The 13,419-nt window shown below is 46.5% G+C and overlaps 1 protein-coding gene across 1 annotated transcript in view; it reads right to left on the bottom strand.

Moving 5' to 3' along the window:
• Window positions 1-13,419, bottom strand: part of IQCE (IQ motif containing E) — an 83,377-nt gene that overhangs the window by 26,646 nt on the left and 43,312 nt on the right. The window contains exons 15-18 of the mRNA XM_040356669.1: window positions 6,087-6,283; window positions 5,926-6,006; window positions 3,821-3,920; window positions 197-358 (exon numbers count right to left, since the gene is read on the bottom strand). Coding sequence (XP_040212603.1) covers window positions 197-358; window positions 3,821-3,920; window positions 5,926-6,006; window positions 6,087-6,283 — 540 coding nt within the window. The remainder of the gene's footprint in view (window positions 1-196; window positions 359-3,820; window positions 3,921-5,925; window positions 6,007-6,086; window positions 6,284-13,419) is intronic.

The following is a 13,419-nucleotide window of genomic DNA, read 5'->3' as shown; positions in this document are numbered from 1 at the left end:
AGAGCCACTTTAAAGTTGTATTTTAAAATTTCCAAAAAAACAGACAGTTGGCCTTTTTTATTATCTGTAATGCTTCGTGAAATATATAGTGACCTCTAGTGGCCAGAAGAGGTTCTAAATAAGGAAAAATGATGCTCCAAATGTATTATTTTCATAGTGTGGCACTACAAAGAACATTCTGAAAGGAAAATGTCACCTTGCTTTTATATTGTCTCCAGTTCTTCTGAATCACTTGTGCTGCTTCTTGCTGCTTTTGTTTCTCTCTTCCCCCAGAGGAACCAGCAGACCCCCTGCGAGATGTCACATTGGATGGACTTCTAGCAGAGCTTGGACGGGACCCTGTTACCTCACTCGGTGTCTGGAAAATAAAGCAGATTTCACTTTTCATCAGCAGGGTTTTGGTTTATCATTACAAGAAGGCTTCACCCAATTAAAACTATTTTCGCCATCCTTTTTAGTAAAGCTTAAAGGGGTTGTAAAGGTACAATTTTTTTTTCCTAAATAGCTTCCTTTACCTTAGTGCAGTCCTCCTTCACTTACCTCATCCTTCCATTTTGCTTTTAAATGTCCTTATTTCTTCTGAGAAATCCTCACTTCCTGTTCTTCTGTCTGTAACTCCACACAGTAATGCAAAACTTTCTCCCTGGTGTGGAGTGTTGTGCTCGCCCCCTCCCTTGGACTACAGGAGAGTCAGTACGCTCTCTACGTTGCAGATAGAGAAAGGAGCCGTGTGTTAGTGGGCGTCCTGACTCTCCTGTAGTCCAAGGGAGGGGGCGAGCACGACACTCCACACCAGGGAGAAAGCCTTGCATTACTGTGTGGAGTTACAGACAGAAGAACAGGAAGTGAGGATTTCTCAGAAGAAATAAGGACATTTAAAAGCAAAATGGAAGGATGAGGTAAGTGAAGGAGGACTGCACTAAGGTAAAGGAAGCTATTTAGGGGAAAAAATGGTACCATTACAACCACTTTAATGTACACGGGACGTTTTAAAACCTCCCCTGAACGATTTAACTTGACAGATAGTAACCAATGTTTAAAAACAAAATCCATTTTGCCGCGTTTGCGTTTAGAGGTGTTTTTTTGTTTCTCTCTATTTCAAATAGTATGTATTTTTTTTCAAGAATTTAGCTTGAATGTATCTCCATTAACCACTTAAGCCCCGGACCATTTTGTTGCTAAATGCCCAGGCCAGGTTTTGCGATTCAGCACTGCGTCGCTTTAACAGACAATTGTGCGGTCGTGCGACGTGGCTCCCAAACAAAATTGGCGTCCTTTTTTTCCCACGAATAGAGCTTTCTTTTGGTGGTATTTGATCACCTCTGCAATTTTATTTTTGCTGGAAAAAAATGCCCAACTGCTCCTAAACCTCCGTTTACCAGCAGCAGTGTACATGAGACCTTATGCCTCGTACACACGATCGGAAATTCCGACAGCATAAGTCTGATGTGAGCTTTTGAACGGAAATTCCGACCGTGTTCAGGCTCCATCTGACTTTTGCTGTCGGAATTTCCGCCAACAAAAGATTGAGAGCTGGTTCTCAAATTTTCCGACGGAAAAAATTCCTATCGGAAAATCTGATCGTCTGTAGCAATTCAGACGCGCAAAATTCCGACTAATGCTCGGAAACAATTTGACGCATGCTCGGAAGCTTTGAACTTAATTTTCTCGGCTCGCCGTAGTGTTGTACGTCACGGCGTTCTTGAAGGACAAAAGTTCAGAGAACTTGTGTGACCGTGTGTATGCAAGCCAAGCTTGAGCGGAATTCCGTCGGAAAAACCATCCAAGGTTTTTCCGATGGAAAATCCGATCGTGTGTACGGGGCATTAGGCATTTCGTGATCTCCAGGTTTGTGGGACCGCTGAAGGCTGCTTTGAGTACAGCTTACCCATAGGAAGGGATAGGGCCACGGTGCAGTATAAAAAGATGTTGACCAGGACCTTGTTGGTGAAAATGTCACTGGATCAAGGAGGAAGGCAAGTATAATCCCAAGGGGGGTGCATTCAAGAGGAGGGGGGTTCTATTAAAGGATAAGTTCACCTTTTAAAAATAATAAATGCACATTTCTTTGCAGGTAAAAAAATGTGCATTTACTTAATTTTTTGGAGCCTGCAGGCAGGGCCAGCCTTTGGGGTGTGCGAGCTGTGCGGCTGCACAGGGTGCCATGGGCAACAGGGGCGCCGTGCAGCCATCACAGAATGTGAGTCGCAGTCAGTTACTCACATGTTCATCACAGGAGTCCGACTCCTACGAGTCACAGCAGCAGGCGCTGCCAGGTCCCCCTGCCCTGGGACTGGGTGGAGAGCAACGCATCGGCTGTGGCACCTGAAAAAAAAAATGCCTGCTGCTGGCCCCGACAGGCACACTGCGCATGCGCCGCTGCTCGGGAAAGCCCAAAAATGCTTGGCTATTCTCAGTCAGACGGCGCATGCGCAGTGGCGTCTAAGTGCCAGGCGGCGCCATTTTTAAATGCAAAACCACACCGTCCACCGAAAGGTAAAATCACACTGAGCCCCTGGACCTGCATGTATCTACTTTTTCAGATAAAGAAAAAAGTATTTACTTTTTATAGCCAGCCAACACACAGAAGGGGAGGAGGATATAAGAGACTTAACATAAGAAAAAAAAAAAAAAAAAGAGGTAAAATACAATATAAAAATATATAAAAATAACATGTTACACCAGTGATCATCAACCCTGTCCTCAGGGCCCACTAACAGGCCAGGTTTGCAAGATAACTGAAATACATCACAGGTGATATCATTTGTTGCTCAGTGATTGCAGTATTCTAGTCTGCATCTCCCCAAGGTAATACAGCGGAACCTCGGATTGCGAGTAACGCGGTTAACGAGCGTTTCACAATACAAGCACTGTATTTAAAAAAAATTCTAACTTGTTTTGCGAGTGTTGTTTTGCAACACGAGCAGGATTCAGGCCAAAGCGGTGTGCAGTACCACATTTAGATTGATCAAAGCCGATCGGCGCCATTTGAGAATGCTCGTAAAGACACAGAAATACTCCGTTCCCGAGCCTTTCCGAGGTATGTCGAGGTTAGCCGAGCTTTTCGGCCATTTCCGATGCTCTCCGGCGCCCCCCACCTCTGGCCGCATGCGGTATTGCATGCCATTGAAGTCAATGAGGAACAAATTATTTTCGTTTCCATTGATTTCAATGGGGAAACTCGCTTTGATATGCGAGTACTTTGGATTACGAGTATTCTCCTGGAACGGATTATGCTCGTAATCCGAAGTTCCACTGTACATAAAACCTGGCATGTTAGTGGGACCTGAGGACAGGATTAATTACCACTGCTTTACAGGACAACATTAGCTTACAATACTTTACAGTTCCTCTTTACAGATAGAGGATATTTAAAAAGTAATGGGCTCATGCACACAGGACGTTTTAAAAATGCCAGCGCTACAGCAACGCTAAAAATGCCAAACGCATTTAGTCAAATTTTTACATTAGTGTTATTGCACGTTTTCTCATTAAAAAAACTCCCTATAATGTAAACATACCTAGAAACGGCAAACGCGGCTTGACACGTTTAGCCGCGTTTTTTGTAGTTTTTCCTGCTCCTGGAAGCACAAGGCTGTCGCTTTTTCTACTGTCCCAAAACGCTTATGCCTCTAACAGTTTATGTGTGCATGGACACATAGGCCAACATGGAGGGGCTTTTAGAGGTAAAAAACATCAAACGCCCCTAACAGCAGCTGTAAAAACATCCTCTGTGCATGATGAGCCCACAACGTTCATATTCCCGTAAATGGCTCCACAAGAGCGTTACTAGGATGAAGAGAAGGAAACAGAAAGGAACCTTTTTCACAGTCTCCAGTGCGGCCTCTTTCTCCCTTTTCTCATCCTCTAGTTCAGCCTCCAACCTTTTTATCTTTTGATGAAGTCGATTCATTTCTTCACTGTTGGAAGAAAGAAAATAACAGGTGATAAAATGTCAGTACACAGTGTTCTCCAAAAAAAAGAAAAAAAAAATTCTACAATTTCCAGGAACATGAGCAGAAAGATCCAAGTCTTGTGTAATCACAAATACGCAGCTTTTAGGTAAATTCAGCTTTCAACTGCAATGGGATGAATACAATGTGCTGCCAACAGTTTCTCTCAACAATGTGAAATGATCTAGAGCTGTTAATAAGCTGCTTTGATCTATTCACTTGATTGGTTGGTTGTCACTGGTTTGATTGTTGGTTGGTGTTATTAAAAGCTAGTTGAAATCACCTGAAAATCAGCGGCGGTGCGTCCATAGTGGGCGGAGGAGCGCCGCCCCCTTTCTCTCCTGCACCCATCAATCACTACATACATTCATGCATTGCATGAATGTATGTATTATCGCCGGCGCCGCCCACTATTCAGATAGCCGCCCCCCTGGCGAGCGCCAGCCATCTGAATTACAGTGGTGGCCGGCGGTGGGTGTGTTTTGGAAGTGCCTATCAGAGCCAGTGGCTGTGGGCTATAATCGACTTCCAAATAGTTAACCATAGGGCGCACAGCCACACGCCTCTCAACCAATCAGGTTTACCGGGTCCGGTAACCTCATTGGCTGAAGCGACATCAAGGGCGGGAGAAGACATCGAGGGAGCCTGGAGGTCTGGAGGAGGATGGCTGACCCGAGAAATGTAAGTGCCGGGGGGGGGGGGCAAATTGATGGCAATTGATGGCATGGCACAGTGGCGACAATTGATGGCATGGCACAGTGGTGACAACTGATGGCTTGGCACAGTGGTGACAACTGATGGCTTGGCACAGTGGTGACAATTGATGGCATGGCACAGTGGCGACAATTGATGGCATGGCACAGTGGCGACAATTGATGGCATGGCACAGTGGCGACAATTGATGGCATAGTGGCGACAATTGATGGCATGGCACAGTAGTGATAATTGATGACATGGCACAGTGGCAACAATTGATGGCACAGTGTCGACAATTGAGGACACAGTGGCGACAATTGATGGGCACAGTGGTGACAGTTGATGGGCACAGTGAGGCTGCAATTAATGGTTTTTTTTGCCCGTTTGCGCCCCCCCCCCAAAAAAAATGTTGAGTACCAGCCTCCACTGCGGAAAATGCCATTTGTGTGGCCAGCAGTGGCGTGCCAGTGAAGTATACGTAACCTGGCCTGTAATATATCAGCAGCATACATCTCTGATGGACAAAGCCCTTTAAACTGTATGACCATCATAAATTTTAGGGGTTGATTTACTAAAGGCAAATAGGCTGACCCAGCCTGGCCAAAAGCAGGTTACTAGGGAGCATTCTGGTTCTGCCAATATGGAAGGAAGGCTCGACAACAGCTGTGAATTCCGGGAGCCATGACGCCACCCATAGGTTCCCATAACCCAGCTGTTGTCGGTGCTCCCTCCTCTCCCCTGCAGCGGTCGCTCACTGACACAGGTAGCCAGAGATGTAGGATCACGTGACCAAAGCAGGTTAAAAATAGGTAAGTACGCACATCTTTTGTATAGGGGGTAGGCAGGATTTGTAGGAGGGGGGAGGTTGGGAACATTTTAAAAAATAGTTCTAGTTGGGCTTTTCTTCCACTTTCAGTGCTCATGCTGAAATGCAGAGAGCCTGGATACTCATCAGTGCTTTGCAGTGCAGAAGGAATAATATATAAAAGCCCAATTACTGGATTATTACAGGCACAGGCATATCATTTTTATGCAATGGGTTCGACTTTTTGTAAAATGACAGAGAGGTTCTGTTATGTAGGAATTTTAGTGCTTAACAGACTTCCTCTTGAACATCACAGCCTTCAGGTTAATTGGGAGCAAATGACATCATGGAATTATGAGACGCGACAATCTCACCAAACCCCTAGAAATGAGGCCATTATCTTCTCATTTAACTCTCCATCTCACAAACTGCTGCTTTTCATGACTGCAAATGCACACTCCTATCTCTTACCTCTCGTCTTTTCTGTCCTTCAGTTTTTGCAGCTTCCCCTCTATGTCTGCCCTTTCTTGTTGTAGTTTTCTGATGTCTGTTCTATAGAAGAAAAAGCTGGGATTACATTTTGTATTTATGTGTTAAATCGCCTTAGTGACGTCACCAAGCAGCGCACTCACTCCTTGGCGGCAAGCCTCTCCTGTAGTGCGGATCGATCTTCTTTTACTTTCTTGAGGATGTTTCTTAGCCGCTCACATTCTTCATGAAGATTGGATGTTGGTCCATCTACTGTATCAGCATTGGGAATTGCACCAAGTCGAGTGGATTTGTCCAGTTCTGTATTCGATGGATTCGACTTTTCTGCTACCTCTAGCTTCTAAAGCAGATAAAAAATGGTGTATGTTTATAAAATTAATTTATACTTTTCATTTCTGTTCTTAGAATACATTAATACGTTGTTTTTATGCTCCTTTTTTAAAACCCCTGTAATCCAGATAACTGTCCAGCGGCGCCGGGGCGTGTCCTTTTCAGGACGCCGGCCGTTGTGATGGCAACTATGCAGTGTTGACGGCGCGGCTCGCCATCAACACTGCGCATGCGCAGGAGAGAGAGGTGAATGCTGGGACATCAGCATTCACCGTATCCTGGAAGGAAATCCTGGTGGGCTTCAGAGTGCCCACAATCAAGATGGAAACGTCCATCTATCATTTTTATAAAATATATTTTCCGGGACAAAGACGATGCTGGCGGCTAGAAGATTAGCACACGAGTGTAGCAGAGTGACTAAGGTAACAGCGCAAGAACGATATAAAAAAAAAAAAAAAACACATTCCTGCGGAACCCCTGCTTTAACTACTTCCTGCCCAGGAAAATTCTGACATTTCTCTCCTATATGTAAAAATGATCATGTTTTTGCTACAAAATCACTCAGAACCTCCATCGTTTTTTTTTTTTTACAATTTTAACTTTTAAATATTTATATAAAAAAATTGTTTTTATTATACTTTTTTTTTTTATCAGCCCTGTTGGTGGGGGGGGGGGGCTACACAGATCCCAGACCTCCCCCCTTTGAGACAGGGAAAGGGAATGAGGACACAGATTCCCCAGTCTTTCTTAGTAGCCTCAGCTGTACTGAAGAAGATGAATGGACAGGAGACAGCGGCTCATCTCCATTCATAAACTGAGACATTGTAACAGTTTACAATGCTCAGTTATGAATGCACCGAGTCAGTGATCACTGACTCTGTGTATTCAGGAAAGGAAGGAGACAGTATATTATAGACTTACCGGCTCTCTCCTAAGCTCTCCATCCTGACAGATCAGGGATAGGGGGGACCAGAGGAGGACAGAGGGGCATAGAGGGGGACCTGGAGGAGCATGGAGGACACAGAGGGGGACTGAAGGAGCACAGAAGACATGGAGAGGGACTGGAGGAGCACGGAGGACACAGAGGGGGACTGGAGGAGCACTGGAGGAGCACGGAGGACACAGAGGGGGACTGGAGGAGCACGGAGGACACAGAGGGGGACTGGAGGAGCACTGGAGGAGCACGGAGGACACAGAGGGGGACTGGAGGAGCACGGAGGACACAGAGGGGGATTGGAGAAGCACTGGAGGAGCATGGAGGACACAGAGGGGGACTGGAGGAGCACGGAGGACACAGAGGGTGGCTGGAGGAGCACGGAGGACACAGAGGGTGGCTGGAGGAGCACGGAGGACACAGAGGGTGGCTGGAGGAGCACGGAGGACACAGAGGGTGGTTGGAGGAGCACGGAGGACACAGAGGGGGACTGGAGGAGCACTGGAGGAGCACGGAGGACACAGAGGGGGACTGGAGGAGCACAGAGGACACAGAGGGTGGCTGGAGGAGCACGGAGGACACAGAGGGTGGCTGGAGGAGCACTGGAGGAGCACGGAGGACACAGAGGGGGACTGGAGGAGCACGTAGGACACAGAGGGTGGCTGGAGGAGCACGGAGGACACAGAGGGTGGCTGGAGGAGCACGGAGGACACAGAGGGTGGTTGGAGGAGCACGGAGGACACAGAGGGGGACTGGAGGAGCACTGGAGGAGCACGGAGGACACAGAGGGGGACTGGAGGAGCACGGAGGACACAGAGGGTGGCTGGAGGAGCACGGAGGACACAGAGGGTGGCTGGAGGAGCACGGAGGACACAGAGGGTGGTTGGAGGAGCACGGAGGACACAGAGGGTGGTTGGAGGAGCACGGAGGACACAGAGGGGGGCTGGAGGAGCACGGAGGACACAGAGGGGGGCTGGAGGAGCACGGAGGACACAGAGGGGGGCTGGAGGAGCACGGAGGACACAGAGGGGGGCTGGAGGAGCACGGAGGACACAGAGGGGGGCTGAAGGAGCACGGAGGACACAGAGGGGAACAGGAGGAGCATGGAGGACACAGAGGGGGACTGGAGGGGCACGGAGGGGGACCGGAAGAGCACAGAGAGGGGGACCGGAAGAGCACAGAGAGGGGGACCGGAAGAGCACAGAGAGGGGGACCGGAAGAGCACAGAGAGGGGGACCGGAAGAGCACAGAGAGGGGGACCGGAAGAGCACAGAGAGGGGGACCGGAAGATCACAGAGAGGGGGACCGGAAGATCACAGAGAGGGGGACCGGAAGATCACAGAGAGGGGGACCGGAAGATCACAGAGAGGGGGACCGGAAGATCACAGAGAGGGGGACACAGGGGACAGTCGGGGATGATAGGGGAGACAAGTTACAAGCACCGATCCTCTTGTATAAATTTCAATAAAGCAGCTAAAACCAGTTGGGGAAGAAGGGGAGGGGGAGGGGGAGAGGTGGATAGAGAGAGGAAGAGAAGCGGCTGTCAGCTGCTTTATTGAAATCTATACGAGTACAAGTACTTCAGTATCAGTATTGGTGCAACCCTAATTAAAACACTGATGTGGAGCTGATAAGAAGACAGCAGATAATTTACCATTTGCATGCAGCTGGAGACATCTGGTGGCTGTATACGGACATTGCACAGAAAGCACTTTGTTTTTAGCATTATTTATTTATTTAAACACTTGGTTTGTTTTAATGAATTGTTTTTGATGACATAAAAACACAAATTTTTCACCTTATAACGGGGCAGCTCTGATATGATTGTGTCAGTTTGCACAAAATATAGCACTGATTTATTGCGCAGGTTAAGGGAGATTTCCCAAATTTATTACGATTAGATATATTATATATTTATTTTCAAGCAGAGCCCTAGAGAAATAATGGAGGGGGTGGGAATTTTTTATATCACGCTGTGTTTACACAGCGATCGATAGGTTACCCTTGTCTGCCTGTTGCCCTGACCTCGGCTCACCCATCACTATCGCTTGTCCTGCTTCCCCTCTCTCCCTGCGGAGCGCGACCTAGGGGATCCCAGGGGTAGCGACCTGGATCCCGCTGCCGCGAAGGCCATCCTCGCCACTAGAGGCTCTGGTGAACACAAAGCTGGGTCTTAGACTCCGCGCCCTGGGGGATCTTGGGTTCACGCTTCCTCTCTGATAGCAGCAGTCGGCTATAGGGTTCACTACCCTGTGGTGCATCCCTGACCCCAACGGGGTGCACTTGTCACCTGACCACAGGTGACCTGACAGCAATTTTGAGGCTGCAGATGGGCAATGATCAGGCTCCATTGATGGGCACTGACCCTTATTTTGCTTCAAAGTTATTTAAAATTTACGTTTTTTCCCTCAAACTTCCCTCTTAAAATGAAGGTGCGTGTTATACGCCTGTGCGTCTTATATGCGATAAATACGGTATATATATATATATATATATATATATATATATATATATATATATATATATATATATATATATATATATATATTTTTTTTTTTACACTGTCCCTTTCATTTTTTTTTTAAATCACTGTTCTTCCATCCACAAGAATTTTAAACATCCCTTGTGATAAATATATAACGCTTTACAGGTCCTCTTTATGGAGTCATCTGGAGTCTATAAGACCCCAGATCTCTCCTCTACCTTGCAAAGCATGAGATAAAAAAACAAAAACAGAGACCATGCGGTCATGTGGTGGAGTTATGGATTTCTATTGGCATACTAGAAGAACGCATTCATCTACACTGCACTGCTCATTTGGGTGTTGGATCTTTTAGATATACAAACTTATGTCTCAGTATGTAGCTAGGTTTGAAAAACACAGGTGATACCTCTGAAAGTTGGCAATCCACAACTTAAAGCAGAACTCACAACAAAAGGGGAAGTTCCACTCTAAAACTGCCTCCCTCCTTCTCCTGATTTATACAGGTACCGCTCCTACTCTGATCATCTAGGTCAGTGATGGCAAACCTTGGCACCCCAGATGTTTTGGAACTACATTTCCCATGATGCTCGACTACACTGCAGAGTGCACGAGCATCATGGGAAATGTGGTTCCAAAACATCTGGGGTGCCAAGATTTACCATCACTGATCTAGGTGATCGGAGAGGAAGTCCCCCATCCCCCCACTCCTTGCAGTCTTCTGGGACAAGTCACAGGCCCGAGTGACTAGACCATGAAACAGGTGAGTGGCTGTTTAACCACTCAAGGACCGCCTAACGCCGATATACGTCGGCAGAATGGCACGGCTGGGCACAAGCACGTACCTGTACGTCCTCTTTAAGTGCCCAGACGTGGGTCGCACGGGCGCGCACACCGCGCCCCGATCCGAGGCTCCGCAGCCGCGGGACCCACGGACCTGATCGCCACCGGAGTCCCGCGATCGGTCACAGGAGCTGAAGAACGGGGAGAGGTGTGTGTACACACCTTCACAGTGGCACTGTCATTGATCGTCTGTTCCCTGATATAGGGAAAGGCGATCAATGACCTCACACGTCCAGCCCCATCCCCCTACAGTTAGAAACACATATGAGGTCACACTTAACCCCTTCAGCGCCCCCTTGTGGTTAACACCCAAACTGCAATTGTCATTTTCACAGTGAACAATGCATTTTTATAGCACTTTTTGCTGTAAAAATGTCAATGGTCCCAAAAATGTGTCAAAATTGTCCGATGTGTCCGCCATAATGTCGCAGTCATGAAAAAAATCGCTAATCGCCGTCATTAGTAGTAAAAAAAAGAAATTATTAATAAAAATGCAATAAAACTATCCCCTATCCTGCTATAAATTTTGCGCAAACCAATCGATAAACGTTTATTGTGATTTTATTATAGCAAAAAGTAAAAAATATAAAATTTTTACAGCACTGATCGCTGTAAAAATGACAGTGGTTCCAAAATAGTGTCAAATGTGTCCACCATAATGTTGTAGTCACGATAAAAAATATGTAGGAAAAAAAACGTTTTTTTATAGATTTTTTGGGGGGATATTTATTATAGCAAAAAGTAAAAAATATTGAATTTTTTCAAAATTGTCGCTCTATTTTTGTTTATAGCGCAAAAAATAAAAAACCGCAGAGGTGATCAAATACCGCCAAAAGAAAGCTCTATTTGTGGGAAAAAAAGGAAGCCAATTTAGTTTGGGAGCCAAGTCGCACGACCGCGCAATTGTCAGTTAAAGCGACGCAGTGCCGAAATCACAAAAAGGGGCCTGGTCCTTTACCTGCATATTGGTCCGGGCCTTAAGTGGTTAATTAAGGTCAGCAGCTACAGTTTTTGTAGCTGCTGACTTACATTTTTTACACAGAAGACTGGAGCTCCTCTAATGAAGATCATCAAAAAAAACTAATTATAGGTGTAGGCTCGGTTCACACTGCTGCAGCGTGAATTTGACACAATTTTCAGTGCAATTATATAGTGCGACTTTGATGCTAATTTGCATATTCTATGGGGTCAAATCGCAGGGAAGCACATAGGAGCCCGTGACAGCAGAACAGCTGTAGGGAGGCGGCAGGAGTGGCATATGGAGGAATCGATGCAATGTCTGCGGAAGGGAGAGCAGGTGAAGCGGGCATTCAGCAGCTACAATGGAGGGATTGGTTCCTCTACATTCCAACAACCCCCACCCACGCCCACCTATCCAGGCATACAGGGGAGCCGCACAGCCTCCCAGCAGTATCTATTGAATCACATCTGTTCATCAAAAACAGTGTGAAATATCGCACATATTTGTTTTAGGTTGCACCCTTATTTTTTTATTTTATTATAAAAGTAAGGTATTATTACTCAGATAGGTACATATCAGTGATATCAGCTATCCTTATTGTTAGGCCAGCCATACAAGGTTCGAATATTGGCCAGTTCAGAAGGAGCAGCCAATAGCTAGATTCAGAGACGTTTACGTAGATACGCCGTCTTAACTCTGAATCTACGCCGTCGTAAATTTAAGCGTATTCTGGAAACCAGATACGTTTAAATTAGGCTAAGATACGAGCGGCGTAAGTCTCCTACGCCGTCGTATCTTAGGGTGCATATTTACGCTGGCCGCTAGGTGGCGCTTCCGTTGATTTCGGCGTAGAATATGTAAATTGAGCTAGATACGCCGATTCAGAAACGTAGGTGCGCCCGGCGCATTTTTTTACGTAAGGCTTTTTCCGGCGTAAAGTTAGTCGAACAAAAAGCTGGCCTAGCCAATGTTAAGTATGGACGTCGTTCCCGCGTTGAATTTTTAAATTTTTATGTCGTTTGCGCAAGTCTTCCGTGAATGGGGCTGGACGTAATTTACGTTCACGTCAAAACCAATACGTCCTTGCGGCGTACTTTGGAACAATGCACACTGGGATATGTCCACGAACGGCGCATGCGCCGTTCGTTAAAAACGTCAATCACGTCGGGTCACTAATTATTAACATAAAACACGCCCCCCTGTTCATCATTTAAATTAGGCGCGCTTACGCCGGCCCATTTACACTACGCCGCCGCAACTTAGGAGGCAAGTGCTTTGTGAATACAGCACTTGCCTCTCTGACTTACGGCGGCGTAGCGTATATCCGATACGCTACGCCGCCTCAAAATTAAGCCAGTCTATCTGAATCTGGCTATTAGATTTGAACGGACTATAGGCAGGCTGAATGTACCAAGATGATCAATCGACTTGGGTACAGCCAGTCTGATGGATTCTCTTGCGATTATCGCTAGCGGCTCCTCCCCCCCCTCCCTTCGCTGGGAGAAGACAATGGCCTGGCAGGAGGGATTCCCGCTTTAGCACTGTCTGTGTTGATGAAGGAATCAAACTAGTTTCTTTCCTGCAACCCATAGAAAGAAATCAAATCCATGTATGGTCGGCCTAAAGCCTCGTACACACGGTCGGATTTTCCATGGACAAAGCGTAGGACTTTTGTCCGAAGGGCGTTGGCCATGAACTTGTATTGCATACAAACGGCAAAGAATTGTCAGCCAACAAACACAAAACTACGTGGTTTTTCAGGTCTTTAGCGCCACCCTTTGGGCAAATTCTGCTAATGTTGTGTTATGGTTAGCATTGCTTCTGAGCATGCGTGTTTGTACTTTGGATTTTTTTTCCTGAAGGACTTCTGTACACACGATCAGATAATCCATCAACACACATTTGTTGTCGGAAAATTTTAAAGCA

This window comes from Rana temporaria, chromosome 6 (assembly GCF_905171775.1).
Source record: "Rana temporaria chromosome 6, aRanTem1.1, whole genome shotgun sequence".
In the NCBI taxonomy this organism is placed as follows: domain Eukaryota; kingdom Metazoa; phylum Chordata; class Amphibia; order Anura; family Ranidae; genus Rana; species Rana temporaria.
Note: the sequence above shows the minus strand (reverse complement) of the source record. Positions and strands in the feature narration are given on the sequence as shown.